Source organism: Alosa alosa, chromosome 1 (assembly GCF_017589495.1).
Source record: "Alosa alosa isolate M-15738 ecotype Scorff River chromosome 1, AALO_Geno_1.1, whole genome shotgun sequence".
Taxonomy (NCBI): Eukaryota; Metazoa; Chordata; class Actinopteri; order Clupeiformes; family Clupeidae; genus Alosa; species Alosa alosa.
Genome location: NC_063189.1, coordinates 48,246,754 through 48,269,703, shown reverse-complemented (window position 1 = coordinate 48,269,703; position 22,950 = coordinate 48,246,754). Strand labels below are relative to the sequence as shown.

Sequence of the window (22,950 nt, the reverse complement as noted above, 5' to 3'; positions counted from 1 at the left end):
CCTGACACTATGTTGCTATGTTGATTTTAAAATTGTAAATCTAACTGTAAATACCAAACCAGTCAGCATGCGTGTGTGTGTGTGTGTGTGTGTGTGTGTGTGTGTCTATGTGCATAACTATGTGTATATGTGTGTTTGTTTTGTTTGTTTGTGTGACAACTATTAAGACAAGCAATAGACTACTTTGATGAAACTGAGGGGGATCTGTATGCAATGTTCATGTTACACATTGCTGTGCTGTGCATCCATATTTCTGTGTGCGCCAGTGTTTGTGAGAGATAGAGTGTAGTGCCTGCTGTATGTGTGTGTGTGTGTGTCTCTACAAGTCGATTACCGAACTTTCCTTCTTTTGCATCCATTGACAGTTCACTTGTGCCGTATTTGGTAATCGACTTGTAGCCTATATGGACTCTCTCCACATAAAAAGAGGCAATGCACTGGCTGCACAAACCGGCCGTCATTTTTGTATACCCTGTCTTAGAATTACAAAGGTAAATACTTCTGTTTATCTACAAAGACCCTCTATTAGGAATAGGATAATCATTTAATGATTGTTTTAGCCTCGTTAACAGCTTTAATGCTATTTACATTGACTTAGTGATTATTTAGTGACTAGTTATTTTGTTTTGGAACTGAATCGCCCTTACCTGACTTATTTAATCCCAACTTCTACCTTGACACAACTAAACACAGGTTGACCAGAGGGTAAAGGTGAGGCCAGCAACCCGGAGACAACATCCCAGATGAAAAGCACTGCCAAGCACCAGAAGTGATAATGGGGAAGGGATTAACCCTCTAGATAACATGTGTCACTGGTGCTAAGCTGGTCATCGGAAAGTATTCACAGTGCTTCACTTTTCCCACATTTTGTTATGTTACAGCCTTATTCCAAAATGGATTAAACAATTTGTTTCCCTCATAATTCTACACCATAATGACAACTTAAAAAAAGTTTGTTTGAGATTTGTGCAAATTTATTCAAAATAAAAATGAAGAAATCACTTGTACATAAGTATTCACAGCCTCTGTGATTCTTACGTGCATTCTGTTTCCACTGATCATCCTTGAGATGTTTCTACAGCTTAATTGGAGTCCACCTGTGGTAAATTCAGTTAATTGGACATGATTTGGAAAGGCACACACCTGTCTATATAAGGTCCCACAGTTAACAGTGCATGTCAGACCACAAAACAAGCATGAAGTCGAAGGAATTGTCTCGAGGCACAGATCTGGGGAAGGGTACAAAAAAATGTCTGCTGCTTTAAAGGTCCCAATGAGCACAGTGGCCTCCATCACGTTAAATGAAAGAAGTTTGGAACCACCAGGACTCTTCCTACAGCTGGCTGTCCCTCTAAACTGAGTGATCGGGGGAGAAGGGCTTTAGTTAAGGAGGTGATCAATAACCTGATGGTCACTCTGACAGAGCTCCAGGGTTCCTCTGTGGAGAGAGGAGAACCTTCCAGAAGGACGTCCATCGCTGCAGCACTCAACCAATCAGGCCTGTATGGTAGAGTGGCCAGACAGAAGCCACTCCTTAGTAGGAGGCACATGGCAGCCCACCTGGAGTTTGCCAAAAGGCACCTGAAAGACTCTCAGACCATGAGAAACGTTATGTTTGGAGGACACCAGGTGCCACTCATCCCCTGGCCAATACCATCCCTAGAGAGAAGCATGGTGGTGGCAGCATCATGCTGTGGGGATGTTTTTCAGCGGCAGGAACTGGGTGACTAGTCATTGAGGGAAAGATGAATGCAGCAATGTACAGTAACGTTCTGGAAGAAAACCTGCTCCAGAACGCTCTTGACCTCAGACTGGGGTGACTGTTCATCTTTCAACAGGACAACGACCCTAAGCACACAGCCAAGATATCAAAGCAGTGGCTTTAGGACAACTCTGTGAATGACCTAGAGTAGCCTAGCCAGAGCCCAGTCTTGAATCCCATTGAACATCTCTAGAGGGATCTGGAAATGGCTGTGCACTGACACTCCCTATCCAAACTGATGGAGCTCGAGAGGTTCTGTAAAGAGGAATGGGTGGAACTGGCCAAAGACAGGTGTGCCAAGCTTGTGGCTTCATATTCCAAAAGACTTGAGGCTAATTGCTGCTAAAGGTGCCACAAAGTATTGAGCAAAGGCTGTGAATACTTATGTACATATTATATTTTAATTCTTTATTTCTAATAAATTTGCTAACTTTTTTATTTTTTTTAATCATGTCATTATGGGGTATTGTGTGTAGAATTTTGAGGAAAAAAAATAATTGAATCCATTTTGGAATAAGGCTGTAACATAATGAAATGTGGAAAAAGTGAAGCGCTGTGAATACTTTCCGTATGCACTGTTTGTGGTGGCACTGTAGGCCTACAGCCCTGCCCGGTTTTGGCCCGACAGTGTAAGGGAAAGGGCTAGTGAGTGCCCCATGTGGCATAAGTTCAAGTTTATTGTCAAGTACTCAAGGATTTACCAGTAATGAAAGAGACAACTCAACTTTGGAGAGTAAATTAACTAGTAGTAATACAAAAGGTATATTAATGGTGTGTGTGTCCAAATCTCCAAATTTTACAGGGACTCTAAATCAAAGACCAACTGCTACCCAAAAGACTATGTGAACTTTTCTTTACACAGCACTGACTTATTCTCAGATTAGGCTAGCCTAAAGGCCTAACTCTTATGAACTATGTGTCTGACCCTCTAAAATGTAGGCTACAGAATAGCCTAGGCTATTACTTAGGTCTAGGCCTACTTCGACATTACTGAGATTTGGGATTTAATATCCTCTTCTCATGCTATCTGTTTTCTGTTCTATTTTTGATTAGTTACTGACAACCTCATTTGTGTTTGCTTGTTTAGCCTACTACGCGAACAGACTATAGCATACCAATGACAAGGTTAGGCTACAGTGCAATGTTTTTCACAATTGGTATTTATCATTATTATTTGTAATAATACATTTATTTGGTTAATTTCAATGAATGCCATATTTACCTTGGTTTATGTTTTAACGGAACATATCTGTAGCCTTATTTAGCCTACCGAGCAGGGGATACAGGGCTATAATGTATATCAAACATAAAACTAAAATGTCACCGTGCGGAGCAAAGCCATTCTCGTGCATTGAGCGGTCTTTTCCAGCTGCAGCATCAATCCAGCATTCGAACAGATTCAATGGGGCAGTATGCTGCAGCTTTCTAGCGAAGCCATTCGATGAAGGAAGTCGGATAGCGTTTGAATATTAGACTAATATTGAACGAGAAAATGTTTTAAAACATTATTGCATTGATCTGCAGTATTTTTTTTAATACGGTCGTCGAAGCGCAGATAAATAACCTTAAGGTGATAAACCTTTTTTTTTCAGGCAGTTCATCGTAAAACGTGCAAACTGCTTCTATGATGCGTTTGCTTTACATTACTTTATTCTATGTTAATTTCATATTGCAGTGATTCTCACTGTGTGATTATTGCCGAAATCAAATTCACGAGATGGAATGAAGACGTGCTAGCCGCATAGATTGCTAACAAACGATAACCTTCAAGCTTATGTCAATGACAGTTTACATTGTCAAACGTTGGCTACCTGGTTCTATTATTTGACGTTTCATTGTAACGGGAAAGACTTTGCAACGAGCCATTCAAGTGGAACCCTGTGAAATCACCTGCATTTGGATATGTGTCTACTCATTTGAAGAGGAATGCATGGACTTGAAGATTTAAAGAACGGGGCGACACATCACTTACTCTATCGGACACTTTATTTGATGTGCAGCTTGGACTGTCACAGTTAGCCAACATAGCTAACATTAGTTCGCCAGCTTTTTCAAAATTCTACTGTAAATTCATTTGTTAATTAACAATTCAACAGCTGAACCAAACATGGCTTCTGCCGCTAGCAACCTTGCTGCATCAATTGCCAGTAAAACCAAAACGAAGAAGAAACACTTCGTGGCTCAAAAGGTGAAATTATTTCGCGCCAGTGACCCGCTCCTCAGTGTACTAATGTGGGGTGTAAACCATTCGGTGAGTAACAGATTACTCAATCTGTGTTATTTTGCTAACTGTGAGGCTAACCTGCTTGTAATGTCTTTAAATTGCAGAACATAGATCTATGCTGTAAGAAAACGTAACATGCAAAGTGGGATGTTCAACGGTTAGTTTGTTGGGTTGACCTCAGGAGTGACACTTTGCAGTGGTGTGGCCAGCTGGCACTTGATTAGCTGACTAACGTTACAGCAATTTATCTGTCAACGCAAAACCACATTTCGGTATTTGAACACTCGTCCAAACGTTTTCAGATGGCACATTGCACTGCCACTATCCATGATCTGACCATCAGTAATAATAACATAACATATAGCCATGGTTGTTACACTGTCGCTACGTTGATTAAACTATAACGCTCCCAGTAAATGTGAGTTTTGTGGTATGTTATGTAGTAGCCTAATGACGGCTTACCATTGCCGAAAGCTGTTTGGATAATGTTGAGGCTGTGGCACTGATGCCTGGAGACCAAAAATGGGAGTTAATCTGTTTCCTCAGGCTGCAGTCGTTGGCGCTTGCAAACGTGGCCTTGAGAGTTTATGAATGATGCAATTAATAATAATAATAATTATTGTTATTATATGGGCCAGTTAATTAAAGGAAAGAACTAGAAATGTTTCCAAGGTATGTTTAATTGGCCCACAGGGACTTTGTGCACTCTATATGGCACAAACTTGAATCTGATTTCTAAGATACAGTGATTTTCATGTCTAGTCTACTAACAGTAGGCTATATGTCCTAAGCACGGAAGAGAGCATTTTTGTGTGTTTCCCAGTAGAGCTTCTGATTTTTGTTTTGTTTATGCTTTCTGTAAGTCTACTGCTTTTGTATCTCAGAAAAAAGGCTAGATAAATCAAATGCATTGGAAATTACACATGGCCTTTTTTGCTGTTTTACGGTATAAGTAATAGAAGTAGCCTACATCAAGATTAATTTAATCACAAATATCCAGATGTGGAAAAGTCCAGCTTCAGAAAGTAAAAGTCCAACCATTTAGTCCAATGCATACAAAGCGTTGAAGTTGAAGTTGAAATGGCTGTCACTTTAAATCAGTCAATAAATTCATACTTAACTAGTTTGTTAGGCTACTACTCACCATCTTCAGTGCCTGGGCACTGAGGTGACCGCCATGACACATTGAAGAACATTTTTTGGACGTTTCTTTATCATCTTTTTATAGGGTAATAACAAATGTACAGTCTTAGATCTGTCATAAGCTTCAGTGAGATCCTAACTCATCAGTGATTATCATGTGCTGCATAATAAACAAATGAATATCATATACACAAATAATGCAGCAACCACCATTGTAAACAATACTTTTACATAGGATTTACATAGGATACTTTTACATAGGCTCATTCTCACTGTGACGTCTTTGTTATAGATAGATGATACTGATATAGATTTTGATCAAATTTCTCATTTCTTAAGGGGATAAGATATGCTTTCAAGAGACCACATTTTTAACCTTTTTAACATGTCAATAAGGTGTTGCTTATGTGTCAAAAGACATCAGGGCCCCAGCAGTGGCGCGACTGGCTGGGGCACCTGCACCGTACGCCGGCCACCCGGGTTCGATTCCCGCCTCGTGGTCCTTTCCGGATCCCACCCCGACTCTCTCTCCCACTCACTTCCTGTCAATCTCCACTATCCTATCTAATTAAAGGCATAAAAAGCCCAAAAAAATATAGTTTAAAAAAAAAAAAAAGACATCAGAAATAACCAATAGCCTTATAAACAGTAAATGCCAGGTCTGAGTATTTCTGGTTTAGATGGGCATTGCACTAGTTGACGTTTCAGAATAATGAATCAGAACAGTCCATAGTTGGATGACAATCGATGGAACTCAATTCTGACTAACTTGTGGGGTGGAGTTTCCGAGAACCATTTTTGAAAGTAGTTTTCCCAAGGACCCACGTTCATATTATCTTACCATTTCTAACATTGTACAAAGCAATAGAAAGCATACATATTCTGATGTATGAACTTGTACAAAGCAATAGAAAGCATACATACTCTGATGTATGAACTTGTACAAAGCAATAGAAAGCATACTCTGATGGATGAACTTGTGCGTGACTTGAGTTAGGCCTACTACAAATTTAGAACTTGCCATTGTGGCGCTCTGTAAATTGATGGTTTAGACCATTTAGACACTCATACTGAAGCTCCACGCTACAAGCAGGGGATGAGTAGAGATGTACAAGCTGTTTCAAGGGCATGATGGGATTTGTATCTTTTATGAACTAATGTGAGTTATAGGGGTTAGTCAATTATGAGTGCATTGAACATTTTTCTCTTTCTCAATGTTGCTGACACATAGCCGAGAAATCTAGACGCACCCTAGCGGCAGCAAATTAAATTTGCTGCCAGGGCTAGTCTAGCAACTCTCCGTTGGCTTGTGAGCTCGAAAATAAAACTTCTATTAGACTAATCAAATCGTGTATAGGGCTTAACATAATGATTGATGGCAGAGTTGCAACGGTTTGGCTTGAATTCCCTGCTACTTGAAAACAAATAAGGTAATGTTGCTGTTGGCGAACAGTGTGACACGAGTTAAGCTTTTATTAAGTTGGCAAAAGTTTGAACTAGCCAACTAGCTCCGCTGGTGGGAAACATGGGACTCATAGAGCTGTCCTATTGCGTGCAGAGGGAATTTGAAAGACAACTGATTATCCCGCCCCTCGGACTGAGCACTGCGAACGGTGAGTGCCCAGACCCTACATTTTAATATGGGTCTGGCTCGTCAGGCTAGCTGACACACACACACGCTCAAAAATGGAAAAAAGATTTAGCCTATTTTAAGTTGTAATATTTTATCCACTTTGTTGGTATGATGGGTCTTCATTGTCATGATGGGTCATTCGCTTGCATGTGTCATATTATTCACATTTTGCCAAAATTAAGTTTAAATGGACTTAACCGGGTTTTTTTACCAGCTAAAGTGGAAATAGGCCATGTGTTTTGTTTATCATTGTTTAGAATAGGCACATCACATTAGGCGACATTCTTGCTAGCCTATGTATGCGCACAGGTTTTCCTGAATACATCTTGCCGAAATGTTTTGTTATAAAAGATGTAAAGCTTACTACACTAACTGAACTGCACTTCATCCTACCTCAGCCTAGTTTAGTGCCCCTTCACTCTTCTCCACTCCCACGTCTCATGCCTCCGAAAAAACGTCTCCCTTCATGAAGTTAAAGGGACACCAGGCAACGTTTTTGTGTTAATTACTCATCTTTGTCGTTATAGTCGTTATATGGTTAAATGACTCATTACAGGGTGAATGAAGACTCTCTCGCCCGCCCCTACTGCCTGTAGGAAGAATATCCCGCTTGCAAGTTCAGTGTATCGTACCCGCCGACTGAAGCAGGATCAGTTTACATCCTGCATCCACAGCACAGAGGCAGGCTAACGAAACGCTAGCGATTGTTGCAAACGTGTAATGGCAGAGCTGGCGAAGAAGCAGCGAAAACCCTTGACAGAAGATGCAAAGAAAAGGAAAAGAGCTTCAGACCGAGCGAGGGGGAGTTTTGTAGAGAAAAAGCATCAGGCTTGCCTGGTGTCCCTTTAATATATCTGGAGTAAAGAAAATGCTGCATGCCTACTTCTTTAACCAATTGTTTATTTAGCATTGCAGAGGTTTCAAACAACGTTGTTCAAACTGACTATAGAATGCAGCTTGCATCGTAGGTCTGTTGAGATTCAACCTGATCTACCTAACTGACATATTATTATCTACTTGGCTACTAGCTAGGTATAACTCCCACAGATGAGGCAGCTTAAGAAAGCATCTGGTCTTCTTTGAGAACTGGTGATATTCTTAACCCAAATGCAGCTCATGGGTTTACATAAACGGGGATTACTGTGATTGTTGAGGCATGAGTGCACAGAGAGGACACAGCCAACTGTTTGATGATCAGACAGTGGTCTGTTTTCCTTAAGCTTTAACCTCTGGAACCATCTATAGAACACTATTTAAATGGTCAACAGTGTTGTGTTCTTTAAAAATGTAATCAAGGTCCAGGAAGGTGATACAATAGCATACTGCTGTGATATCCGCAGAGGTACTGCAGGGGGTCCGCCAAATTATTTCATCTGAAGCATTTTTTTCACAGATGGTTGGTTGTGTGATTCATTGCTAGCACTCTGATTGGATGGTCTCGTTGCCCATAAATATCCAAATCGTTCAGATAGAAATTATGTTGCCCAATCTCAATGTGAGTGTCGCTCAGCAATAGCCCAAATTGTTGTCCCATGATTAATCTCCTTAAGGTAGAAAAAAATGTCAATAATAAACAGAATAAATTTAGTTTTATAAATTACCCATGTTACAGATAATGTACATGTTAACATGGGGTGTGTGTATGTGTGTGTTTGACACTTAGTTCCAAATATCAGGCCTAATTGGGGGGGGGTCCGTGCTCAGTGTCTCTCTCAGCCAAGGGGTCCTTGGGCTGAAAAACGTTAAAGACCCCTGGCATACTGTATTCACATTTCCACATGCTTTTCACTAAATTGAGGCACCTGATAAAAAAAGATAGATTAGCTGGTTTGCCACCAATATAGCAAAGCACTATAAAAAGACCAATTAGCCTAAAGGCCCATTTGTATAACACACAAAGCTTGTATCTAGCGATGTATTGATTTAGTGCAAGTGCTTACAAACTAGTGCTCTCTGCACCAGCACAAATCCATCAACCACCAATTTAGAAGCAGAGCCCATTCACTTTCCTGTTTGTAAATAAGTGAAGCAAGTATACCAGGGGGGGAATAAGCGGGATTGATCTCAAAGCAGCATTACAGTGAGTCAGCCACTGACCCAGTGGCAGCAGACCAGAAAGGCCACTGTCAGCAGACCGCTCACGGTCATCCTGTGTCCTTGACTGCCTCACCTCTTTCAGAACACATCCACCATATTCAAGACTGTCCAACACTGTTCCCTCAATCAGACTTTCACTAATGCTTTTCAAGTAGCCTAGGTTCACCTTTCGATATTAGAGGATTTAAAAAATCTCGAATAAATGATTAATCAGCTGATATTTATTTCTAACAAACACAATGTAAAAATGTATTCTAATATTTAGCATACTGAAAAGTTCTGATCAATGTGGGTCATTGTGTTTAAATAGGCTATCTGGTATTCTATTGAAAGGCTCTTATACAATAAAATAATTATTATGAATAATAGCATCAGGCCTTTGTACTTATCATTAAACGCCAATGTTACGATAACCTTCAAGGTATTTACTGTATGCTTTATGATGGCATTTTACACACTGTTTACAGTAGTGTTGCACGGTGCACCAATACTACAAAAGTACCGCAATACCCTCAAATAAAAAAGGTCACAATACTTAATTTTACTATTGATACTTTTAAAAATGATCGTGTTCTTTTGAAGTAACATGCTTCTAGTGCCTCCCCTAGCCTGCGCGTCTTTTCTCCTCACACACACGTTTAGCTGTCGTGCCATAAACTGCGAGACATGGCTGCTAGTTTAAGTGATGCTGTGGCCACACAGCAACACATAATAATAGTCTAATATCAAGTTGATTTGCTCACTTACATCTCTGAAGTTTATGTTGATAACCTTCCTAGGCTATGGGATTTAGGTCATCTAGGCCTACTGTTGGGTTTAATGTCATTTCAGAAACCTTGCGACGAAACCTTGGCAAACTTTTACATCTGGAGAGAGCTCCTTGCTAACTATTCCACTAGCTCAGGTCATGTCTGTAATTTGTGTATTGTGTAAATGAACATTGCAAGACAACTTATCTCTTCTATGATCCCAGAAAGATTTTCTTTGACTTGAATTAATTTGATCTAATGACACCAAAAACATAACAAATCGCATCCACATATCCTTGTTATGGTCTATCCGCAACTATTTTTCACTAGCCTAAAACCATGAGACTGAAGGCTAAATGCGCTCACGTATTTCTTAGTGACAGGCACTCAATCACACACACCACCAATGCGTACTCAATTAGACCTACACACTACATAAAAAAATATAAGATGTAATAGTTTAAAATAAGATGTAATAGTTTAAAAATCAATATGAAGTATTAAAATGACTAAATATGTTTAGCTACTACTAAATGCAGATTATAAAATACTATACATTATTAACAAAATATATACACTTATATATGAATTCCATAAAATATATAGAAACATATGACGTAAGCCATCATTTTCCATGTGTGTGTGGAGGGTAGAGCAAAATCTAGGATGGCCACTGGTGTGAATGATCACGCTATATTCAATATTACTGACATCAAGGTGGTGGGGGCTCCCAAATCATATCAAAATTTTAAAAAGTATTGAAAAAGTATCCAAATGGCAATTCTTGACTTGGTATCGGTATCAAAACAATAATTTTGGTATCGTGACAACACTAGTTTACAGCATTAAAGAGTGTGATCCTTTGTGTAATTGGAAAATCATAATTTGTGTTTAAAGCAACACCAAAGAACTTTCCCTCTGTCGCATGCACGCTATTTATATATCCAGCACCGGCTTTGCAAATAACAATATCCACAGACAAGGTAGAATATGTTGCATGATTTATGAAAGTACGATGTATTGCGACATCAAACGCAAGTCAAATTTGTAGTTTCTTATGTCTCATTCCATCGAACTACAGATCCGCTACCCGATCTGGCAAACTTACATAGTGCGGTTATAGACGATAGAGGGCTGCGAAGCAAATGCAGAAGTGCCGTTCACCCTGTTACAAGTTGATGAACCACTGAAACGATTTTGGAAACATTATTTTAAGGTACAAAAAACTCTTTGGTGTTGCTTTAAAAGGGGAAATGGAGGCTACATGTGTACTATAAAGTAGCAAAAATAGGGTGACCACCAACCAGACCTGGAAAAGGAGGACTAGTGTCTAAAAGTGAGGACAAATTGGGCAAAATGAGGACATCCCCAATTTCTACTTATAGGCCTATTCCTATTGGTGGGGAGGGGTGGTTGCTTACTTACAGTAAAAACGTCAACATTAGCTTTTTATCATCGTTAACAGCATTAAACAGTGTGATCCTTTGTGTGATTGGAAAGGAAAATTGCATAATGTAAGACGTCCACACTCTTATATGACTTGTGTGTTCACATCCGCGTCTAGGCGCGGCTTGAACCGCGTTACAACCGCGACCCAGCTAGAGAATAGAAGAGACGCCTATTTATTCTGTTTGACGCAAGAGGTTCTGTGCAGACTAAGAGGCAGAAAGCACCATAGAACAGCATAGAGCAATGCAAAAGAGCAAAATAATAAAATGAAAACTGCACCAATTTGAAATCACGATGGTTAGAGAATGTTAAATATGTTCAATATCCCTAACGGAATGCATGTCTTCGCCAAAAATGTCAAAATACGATGTTATATTAATAATGCAAATGAACGGCAAACTTTGAAATATAGTCTGAAATGAGATGTTATTATCATTGAGACAACAGGGGTATACAATAAAATCCGATTGTAGCCGACTATTTAGGTTAAGTTTATAACGTTGTGGACGGCCACCAAGCGTCTTCTGCCTCACGGCTGCGCGCGCATCTAGTTTTGTTGGTAAACGGGAAATCCGTGTATAGAGTACCGAAGCCATGACGTAGCGTTGTCAAGGCAGCAATTTCACTGGATCTAAACAAATCAATCTAACCATTAAAATCACCATAGCGGTGGCTTTCTTAATCTAATTCAATAATTTTACAACGTTTCTAAGACGTAAGTATATATTTTTTTACACTGTATGACTCACATACTACAACATATATTCATACCAACATGATCAAATTTGTGACTACAGAGTTTTATTTTACCATGGGTTTTCTCCGTAAAAGAGACCTGCATGTAACTTCACAGCATGCGGTTAAAATCCTTAAAGCCTGTGTTGCAGGTTAACCACCACTGTTGATTAATGGGTACAAAAAGCACTCAAATACATATATCATTTTTAAAAATGTCTCCAAATGGTGTTAAATGCCAGTTTTTGTTGTTTTTAGCATTAGCGGGTTTTTTTACGCAATTCGGTGATGACGTCACTTTGGGGACTACATGATCTGCACTTCATTCATTTCAATGCATTTCAATGGACATCGCGGTTACACTTTCAACATAAAGTTTGTATATTTACACTTCGAATTTCGTCACAGCATTTATATCACAGCTGCCCTATGATCTACCAATGGTAATAGAGTGGTGAAGTCCCGCCCCTTCTACTTTTGGTCCATGGGACCTATCTTTCAAAAAATTATGAACGGGAGTTAATGAAGAGATAACAATTATTTTTTGGTCCAGTTTGAATTGTGCCACAAATTTCACATATGATGTGTGTGAATTTAAAAGATAATTTTTCACGCCAAGAAAGTACTGTTGTTCGATAGACTTCAAAAGTTATGTTGGTTTTGTTAATCCACTCAGTGGACTACATCTCTCGCCTCGAAGCGATGCGTCACCAACGTAATGAAACGATAAGAGCTGTTATGCTAGTTAACGGTTGCATCTTGCTGCCTGCTATGTCACTTAACAGTATGTAATGTACAGTCTATGGGCCTAATACAACTTACCTGATGTGTTTAATCCTCTGACTCATGGTATTTTCTTCGGCAAGGAAAGCCCAATTAAGACCTGTTGCTGGTATGCTTGTACAATCTAGTGTGGCTGTGAATGAGCTAACGTCACTAGCGCGACTGATGGGTTTGTAGTCGTTGATATTACGATCTTTCACAATGTTGAAATTCAATAGTTACGAAACAAACGGCAAATGTCTTTACATGAAAAATTGTCTTTAAAATTGACAAACATCATATGGGTAATTCAAGGCACAAGTCAACCGGGACCAGAAAAGTGAGTTATGAGGCTACATAATGCACCTATTCAGTTCCATGCTTACGCTTATAACGTTACGACACTTTTTTTGTTACTGTCAGTGAACAGCACCGAGTGAAAGTCAACATTTTCTTTATATCTAGTGATAGTGATCATGTCGTTAGTTCAGATAAGTAGGTTACCGGGCAAACTTAGTCAGAAGATCAGAATATAAAGCATCATGATAGCTAGCTATGGGCTAACTTTTTAGTCCCACCTGTGCATATATACTGACTAGATGTCGCCTTCGGCTTCTCAGCATGCGTCAACACCGCCGCCATCTTGGAGCGGGGATCTGAAGCTCTAAACTAGTTCCCCCGTATTGTCAGTGTTACCTATTTAGCGACGTTTGGCCATCTCCAACGATAGAAAACCTTTTTAGCAATTGGCGACAAATTTGGGAACTTCTCACAATGATGGCAAACTCGGTTTCGTTGTTGAAACGTCAGAAAATCACCTTTCTCATGGCTTTTTCATTTGTGAATTAAGTTACATCTTGTTCGCCCAAACCATTGACCCATGATTATAAAAGTAACGACTGGCGTATGTAATAGCAGACCATGTTAAAGCACGGAAGTAAATGTTCTACAGATCTACAGCAACTTCTGGTGAATTACATGAGTCAACGAGACGAGAGGTATGTGGCCTCAACCAGAGCCAGTCTACGGAGAGCCTGTTTACTTTCATTGTATCAAACCTGGTTGCAGTTCACTCATTGTTCCTCTAGGGGCCGCCGCTAGCTAGTGCAGAATGAATGGGAGTCTATGGGGCTAGACGGGTAAAATGTATCTTTATTATCGTCAAAAGCTTAGTTTTCTCTAGACTCAACCATAAATACATGCCTGTCAGTTGGAACAACCCAAACAACTAGATAATTGCTGGAGATTTTGACGATTTATGGTGATTTTATTTTCGATAGATCTTTGCTTAGATTGACTCTAATGCATTATAGAGGAGTGGATCACCGCGTCAAGATGGCGTCTCGATTGACGCATTCATTCTAATGAACAGCAGTAGTCAAGGCGACATCTAGTCAGTATATATATCTATGCCACCTGTGAGCCACCCCAGTTGTTACAATTTTAGCTTCTAGCCGCCGCCGATTAGGCTGGTCGTGTCTTCAGCATGAATATTTTCGATAACTACTGCTCGTGATTGATTGCCATTGACATCGTCAGGGTACGGCTTACCAAAGAGGGAGATAATATGGGCAAGTCGCAGTTTTGCAGGTGCTTGTGTGGGCTGTGCCGTCCCAATGGAAACTGTGGTGGAGAGCTGCAGTAACTAGGGAAGCAAGTGCATTTTGGCCGCTGGTCGAGGAGCTCCCCCCGTGACCAGCATATGACATGATCTATCTATCTACCTGTCTATATACATATCTAGGCTATCTATAGCCTATCTATTTATCTATAATCTGTGCTATCTACTGCTGAACAATCCCTTACTCGTCTCTCTTTTCGTCGTACTCTCTCGTTACTCTCAAGGGTCTCAAGGTGGGGCTTTGGTCTGTAGCCTCCCCAAGGTGACGTAATGCAATGCATTGTGGGGGAAAGGAGAATCACTTAAAACGCTGTGAAGTAGTAGGCCTATACCTGCTTTTTCGTATTATATTTTGTTTTGTGATACCCAACAACATCAAATACAATGGATAACAGTTTAAATGTTTATTACCAACAAGCAAATTGTGCAAATTCGTTGGAAAATGAACCCTGCAACACAGCCTTTAAATTCACGGACCTGTTTTGGCTTTATTTTTTGGAAAAAACGTCACTCTCAACAGCCGCCAGTCTTTGAGAAGACTTGAAATATCCACTGGAATTTTGTTTCTTTCTATTACACCTGCCAGGGAATCCGTGTTATGTGGCTAAGCTGCTGCCTAGCAGGTAAAACACGTTCAAATGGCTATAGCCTACATTTAAAACAATTTATTAGCTAGAAATGATGCCACATGTATACATTCAATGCTATTTAAAACACTTCGAAAGTTTGTTTAGATCCAGTGATTCTGCAGTCATGGAAACCGAACATCACACTTCGGTGCTGTATCTAATGGTGCATTCAGAGCACCTCGGAATGACAAGGACTGCCCCCATTTGTACTTTGTTTTTCCGACAGCAAGTGTTCATGTGCTTTGCCATCAGAATGTGTGACAAACACGGATGCCACAACAAAGGTTAAAACATACACTCACTTATCCTAAACAAACAACTGTATTTGCTTAAAATATAGTGTAAGATGCTCGTGAAAGAAAGATATGCAGCTTTCAAGTGACAAAAACGGCAAATTCCCAAGTTCACATTAAAACTGTTGGACATGAAAGGCCACATGGACTACAAACGAACTACAAAGTGACGACAAAAGTGATGACTAGCAAAATCTAGCCCCAGTTTCCGACCTCTGACTCACACATTAAGTGACGTGAATGACGCGGAATGATGATGTTTTCACTCGGAGAAAGGTTTTTCCGAAGCCCATGATCGCTAGGAAAGATTGTTAAGGCGGAGCAAGATACTTCGTCGTAGTTCATGTCTATGGGCGCGAAATGGGGATCGAATCCTGTCTGCATAAAGAGGCGTGTCGATGGCGTATTTGGCGTAAGTTGCAACCGCCAACAGCAGCGGCATAAATAACTGGCGCACACCTGATATAAGGTTGATTTTCTCCAGACTGGATTGCTCAAAAATGCTAAAAATGTACCTGAAATCATCAGAAGGGTTTGAGGATCATGAAAATGTGCCCGAAATTCACATTCAACTCAATACATACAACTCTATAGAACCAAGACCTTAGCATATGTGGTGAAATTTTGAGCTATGCCCATAGACTTGAATGGAGCAGTCGCAGTCAGGAAACAATGTATTTACCTTTGCTGTATAAATTTACACATTCATACGACTTTTTATGTTTGCAGGCATTGCTACTACCGTTTACCACAGCCACGTTCGATTTTCAAAACTAATGTCATCCCCTCTCGTCGCTGATTGGTCTGGATCTGGTGGCTGAGGGAAACGTAAATACATGAGAGGAGCCAGACTAGTTTCTCAGTAAGATGAAAGTGAGCGGAGATACCAGGCAGGTAGCTTTCAAGTATAGAAAGCTAGGAACAATGCTCTCTCTGGATCAAAGTGTTATTTATAATGCTTTTTAAGTTTATTCATAATGTGTTTTCAAGTTGCAACAGCTGAAACTACGGAATTGACTCAAGTGCATGGACCAGACAGGTTTAGTGAAGTTTAGATAATTTTACTAAGTAATCCAGAGGTCATGCACAGCAAGGCAAGCAGGGTATCACACAGTCAAGCAAGCAGATTTTGAAACTATAGCCATGTATAAGTCATCTATAAAACTTGGCAAAACCCAAAAGAATCCTTTAGCTGTTTACAAGAGGTGGGTTTCAACAACTCTGTGACTGCTCTGACCTTCGATGGACCCGTTTGGATGTTACTGGTTGCCATTAAATCCAATAACCGCACCCTCTGGACATAATCTCCCCAAAAACCCAATTCTCCAGGAGTCACAGGAGAACCATAGCAGATCTGTGGGTTATCAAATGTTAATTGGCTAAAAAACCCAGAGAATTAGCATCTGTAGGAAGGTCCAGTGGAGCGAGCTAATCTTAAATCTCCCCCAATAAACCTGTGAAAAAATGGCCACAAGTCCTCTCAAGAATCCTTGTGTGGTGCAATGGGGACCCAGTGTTGAACTCTGCCGGTAAGGAGTAAAAACACAGGCCAACTTTGCGTGTTGGTTCATCAGAATTATAGCCTGACGAGCCAGACCCACATTAAAATGTAGGGTCTGGGCACTCACCGTTGGCAGTGCTTAGTCCGAGGGGCGGGATAATCGGTTGCCTTTCAAATTTACTCTGCACGCAATAGGACAGAGCTATGAGTCCTATGCGTTTTTTCCCACCAGCGGAGCTAGTTGGCTAGTTCAAACTTTTGCTAACTTAAAGAAAGCTTAACTCGTGTCACACTGTTCGCCAACAGCAACATCCATCTTCTTTGTTTTCAAGTAGCAGGGAATTCAAGCCAAACCGTTGCAACTCTGCCATCAATCATTATGTTAAGCCCGCCTAATGTCTCTATACACGATGTGATTGGCCCTATCAAAGTTTAATTTTTCAAGCTCGCAAGCCAACGGAGAGTTGCTAGACTAGCCCGGGCAGCAAATTACATTTACTGCCGATAGGGTGCGTCTAGATTTCTAGGCTATCAGAATTATTCAGTTTGAGGAAATCTGGAGGAATACGGGGCTGAGAGGAATCTACAAACCTGCTGCGTCTGGTTAGAGAGGGTGCCCACCAAACCAAAAACAAAAACAAAACAACATGTGCCAGACAGAGAAACATATAGACTACACTATGTGTTTAACGATAGGTGATTACCCAGAGTTCAAGCAGCAAATCACACAGCAGCAATGAATTGCATTTTTTTGTCCGAGGAGGCATGAAGGTTTTTTTTATCTAGTATGCAGCTTTATAATTAAAATGTAAGCAAACTATAATTTATTATGTGAATTTAAAAGTAACATTTGCAACCATGTGGTGGCAAGAAGGAACACAAGTGTTTCATCACCAGTCATACAATTGCATTAATGCCTTGCTAATTACATTTTTACAAGCACCAGACCAGCATCAGGCCTAATTTCAAGTGATTATATTTACTCACGACTCATTGGAGTTTGCAAGATTAATCTCATTAACTGCAAGATGCATTTATGACAACAGTGCTGTTTCTTAGCCTGCTGGAATCATCGAAAGCTAACACTGTATAGCTTCCGCTTCCCTTTTGTTTGTTTCTAAATTATACATAGATGACATTTGTGCTTATGTTCACCTATTCTAGCCGTTTCGGATCATAACAGACAATGAGAAGTAATTTTTTCATCCAACCAACCCCAAAACAACATAATACTTAATTTTCTATCCTTCAACCTTAACCTAAGGACAGGGCTTGTTGAGTTTGGGTTTCCATTTGGCGGATTAAATCTTTGCTCTGCTAAAACAGACAGATTTGTTTCTGCTCCCCCCGTCCCCTTCAGATTGATTGTGCTCTGGCCTTGGCTGTTCTCCCCAGTGGGCTAGCCGCTCCTTTTAGACCAGTTGGAGGGGATTAGTGTACCGTGTGTGCAGAGAGGACGGGCTGAGTCATCCTCCCTCCTTTTCCAGCCTGGAGGGGGTGAGGAGGATCACTTCAGACCTCTCTGGAGAGCACTCAGTGCTAATTAACCAGACTAGCGCACAGATGCCCTCGCATTTGCATTTTATGCGTGTTAACAACAATAATAACATTATATTTATTATTATTATTATTATTAGTGTTATTATTATTATTATTATTATTATTATTAGTAGTAGTATTATTATTATTGCAACTACTACCCTAGTCTACTACTACTACTACTAGTGGTAGTGCTGTCTGTTAAAACAAACAGCTGGATACTCCCAGATGGCAGCACACATGTTTTGAATGCTGCAGACTCAGCTTATCCTGTTGGTTATGTTGCTCCAACGGTGCTACAGCTGGAAACCATGTAATCAATATCAGGCTTGGAATCCGATTGTTTCTCATCTTATCTATGCTGATGGTGGGTGACATGCGGGCTTTGTTATCTCTGCTTTCTGCCATTATACATTTTCATTTAAGCCTGTTCTGTGCATCCTCCGCTTTCTCTATCCACATCCCATGACCCTCATTTGTCTTTCCTTTGTCACCACTTTTCATCCACTTTTTTTTTTTTTTTTTAAAAAAAGGAGTGCGACCTATGAATGCTAATGAATTGCCCTAATTACAAGCCAACTCAACCTGAGCTGAAGATCCATAGAAAGAGCAGTACCCAAGGGGGTTAAGGACCTAAAAATAGTTTGAAAGTACAGGCCTCAAATGCCTCAAAAAGTTGTGTGTGGATAGGCAGGAAATCAGCAAAGGGAAGGAGCCTGTGCACCTAACAGATGGCAGCTGCATTCTGATGGAGAATATCTGGAGTATTGGCACAGATTTTCTTTGTTTTTCTTGGAGAGAATAGGAGCATGTGGTGGTGAGTCAAGGGCAAATGCATTCTGGAAAGGATGAGAATATGGAAAGGCCGTCTGGTGACCAAAGGCAGCTCTAGGCAACCTCTAAAGGAACAAGAGGGGGAAAACCTGTAGAAACGTGCTGCAGTTTCTTACAACTCTTGATGTGTGATCATTTGGAGTGTGGATACTTGACTAAAATACTAGAGACTGTGCTCAATTATTCACAATCACAGATCTCTCTGATGCTTTCTAATAACTCATTTGTGAAAAGCTAATCGGCTAAAAGTGACTGTTGTTGTGGTATGCCTGCCTTTAATGGACATAAGTGTTGTGGTTTTCGTCTGTTTGTTTTGACGACACAGCCTGTGGGAGATGGTGGGTTGGTCCATATGGGCAGCAGGTGCCGAGCCATCTCCTGCTGAACATGCTGATGGCTGTTTAGGATGCCACTCTACTCTGATGGTGTCGCTGGCCATTCTGTGCCCTTCCAGTCTGCTTGATTTCAATTGCTTCATTCAGACCACATTGTATGTTGATTACATAACTTTATGTGACCAAAGGGAACTAGTGCATAAACATTTACCAATTCATGCAGAAACCATGCAGACAGGATTTAGACTATTACATGGGATTTGGATTTAGCTGAAAGAGAATTTTGCCTGACATACAGTAGTCAGCGTTCAGTATGTGTAGATATCCAGGGAGTTGGATATTTTAATGGGCACAGAACTGTGGTACAGGCTAAAGAATAGAGTGCCCACAGCACTGAAATGAAAGACCGCTACTGTACTCTTGAAATGAAGAGCTGACTCATTTCAGTCAGTCTGCAATGATTGCATAAATGTTCAGGTAGCTGCAATGAATGTTAAAATGTTCTGTGGAAAGGGCTCTCTCTTGTTCTGTGTGTGTGTTTGTTAGAGAAAGAGAGAGAGAGAGATGGACAGAATCAGCGAGAGGGGTAGAAAAAAGGTTGACCCTGGATTGTCCTCTTCTGTCTCAGCCTAAGCAGCTGCAGCTTGAATACCGCTCCCTGTGGGCCTTGGTGTGTGTGTGTGTGCGTGCGTGTGTGTGTATGTGTGCTAGGTCCAGCTTCCCTGCTCACTGACATAATCAGAGATGGCAGGCCCTGCTTCAAACAGCCAAGAGGGGTGGAGCTGTTGGCTCTGATTCATCCTCTCACTCAATATTAATATACAGTTAATTCTGTATGAAACCTTACAGGCACTTCTAAAACAGCATCACTTTGAGAAGTGATAAATGCTAATTTGGAACGTCACATCAAAACATTATAAAAATGGGCTGACAAAGACCAGTCCAACTCCTTTGCACTCGATATTCCAATTTTCCCTGTAGCACAAAGATGAGGTGGTGTCAGCCAACACATGAGATACTTGAGTCTCTCTACAAATAGGTTAATTATGGTCTCGTTGCGAAACTGTGACATTATACAAGACAATTAATTTGCACAGACACGTCATGGCTGTTTAACAGGGCCTGAGTTTGTAGCCTTATACAGTCTGAGAAGATGTCTCTATTGGTTGTCTAGCAATTTTAAAACCTCTGTTTATTTGAATAAAACCCATGATACTAATGATGGTGATACAAATATGAATTTCATTAATACGTGCATGGCTTTTGGATATACATTTTGGATAACCATATATGGTTTTGAATCAGTTTATTGCCCAAATTCCGTTAACCTGTTTACAAGCAAGTAGAATGTCATGTTTTGAGCATATTCCTGTTTACATAGCAATCGACATTATACCGAATAAGTCAGCGACGCAGCCTACAAATAGGTTCCCAAAGTCATGACGTAAATCTTTGACTGAACCGGAGGCTGGTGGAATTCCCTCTTTTGGCTGCATAATACAACGTCTCCACGGTCTTCCACCTATATTTCACTTGTTCAGGCGTACGTCGATAGCCAGCCTCATAACGTTTTTCACAAATCTTTTTAAAAACGTTATTACGGCATTTTCTCCCATCGATGAACTCCATGACATTTAAGTCTTACATGATTGCAAGTTTGTCTCCTCGTCTTTCCAAAAGTGTGTGCGTTGTTTGATTAGGAAAGTGCGTGAGAGACAATTGGTTCATGTCATCCTAATTCTGTGGGAACTGAGCATGTGCAGGCCTACAACACTCTTCCTTCTGGGAGCAGATTCCGTTTAAGGTGTTTTCATGACCCAATATTCTGTTTAAAACAGGCATATGCTAGGGTGTGCAAATGGTTTATTAGTAAACTGAATATGGCCTTTTTCTGTTTATTTCAATCAGAATAAGGTGTTTACAAGACACGCATATTTGGTTTATTCCCAATAAACTGATTCGAAACCGTTTATTGGCTGCATGAAAACGTAGTGTATGTAGAGCAAAGTTCTGTGACAATGACCTACTCCTCAACACCACCAAAATTAGAGTTCACTTCCGATGCTAAACGCATCCATTTTCAAACTACTTCTTACCACACTTGGCAATCAATCAGTTCAAGGCAATTGATGACAAAGTTCTCTTATACAAATGCAAGTACCTCCTGTGCTGATGTACACCTTTATCATACAATCTAAAAATATACCACAGTGAAACATTTATCATCTTTGAGTTTCGGTGGTCTCCATCATAATTTAGCAGTAAATGTAATCACTGTCCGCAGCCACCCTTTCTATCTGTTTAAAGGCCTGGCCTCCCAGAGATGCTGCTGGTCTGTTCATGGTTCTGCTGCTGCACTGCTGCCAGTCCCCTTCCCTCTGTCTGCAGTTTTGTGTTTATTGTCTTGTGTTAATGTGTTCCCTGATGGGAGATTATGCCAGTATGTGGGTGTTTTAGTGGAGCTGTAGGGAACACACTGAACGCAAAGGGACACCAGTGTGACTGTGGCCAGATATGATATTAGATGTTTTACCATTTTGTGTGGGTTGTGTGTATAGACTTATTTTGACATTGGACACCACAGGCAGGATAGAGTTGTAGCAGGTTTGTCTAAAGATACAAAAAGCTTCTATTTGCTGTAAGGAGTGTGTTTTCATGTGTCTCCATGAGACGAGAGAGGATATCAAATTTGAAGCGTTCCACTTCACATTCATAGAGGGGGTGTTAGAGATAAGGGATGGGAATGACTGCAGCAATTTGTGTATGTGGGCCTGATGTGAGTGGTTGGGTGAAAGACTACTATCCTATACTGTCTGTGGCACAGCAAATCTGGAGCATGTCAGAAGACTAGAAGACCCTCTGAATCATTTCTTGGGACTGCAGCCAGAACCACAAGTCCCATGAGCAGCTCATAAGTCAGGCTATAGGTGAGACACAGAGGAAGATGGTGATGAGAGATAATGGATAGCCTCAAACAAAGTGAGGAGGTATCTTCTGGGGTGTGATGACTAATTAGATGAGAGTATAGTTTTTTTGTATCACATTTTACTACCATGTAATGCTGTTGGTATGTAATGATTGTGTAAGGGAAGATGCTTTTTGTGCCTCTTTGTTTCCGGTATTACCAAATTCATTCTCTTCGGGAAAAGGGTCTGTGATTGCTCCAATCGTAGCATTCTAATGGGCATAGACTTTATGTTAACTTTGAAATCATTGGTCCAGCCTAGCCAATTGCATTGATCAAGGATTCCTAACGTTACTGCCTACTTCGCCACTAACTTTTGCAAACTGATAATAAACCACATTTTTTACACATTCTTACGACTGCAGTTCTTTGATTGCTGCCGTTGCTACCGTTTTATTGCCTCCACTGCCACTTTTCATATTGAAACTAATGACATCTCCTCTGATCGCTGATTGGTCCCCCATCCTGGTGGCTGAGGGAAACATTAGTCTTAGTGCATTTAGAGTAGCCAGATTGTGAAAGAAATGAGTTGAGAGACCTAAGTACACCTTTGAGGGGATTTTATTAATAATATATGTTATTGTCTGTTCTGACTTGCTGATATCAGACAGGGTGTTGAAAAGAAGTGCGATACTATATTACTATACCTTGCTATCAGTGTACAACTGAGACACTTCAC

The 22,950-nt window shown here is 40.5% G+C and overlaps 1 protein-coding gene across 1 annotated transcript in view; it reads left to right on the top strand.

Moving 5' to 3' along the window:
- The first annotated feature begins 3,095 nt into the window (after positions 1–3,095).
- The window catches only part of pip4k2ab (phosphatidylinositol-5-phosphate 4-kinase, type II, alpha b), a 32,610-nt gene continuing 12,755 nt past the window's right edge, over positions 3,096–22,950 (top strand). The window contains exon 1 of the mRNA XM_048257211.1: positions 3,096–4,013. Coding sequence (XP_048113168.1) covers positions 3,870–4,013 — 144 coding nt within the window. The 5' untranslated portion in view covers positions 3,096–3,869. The remainder of the gene's footprint in view (positions 4,014–22,950) is intronic.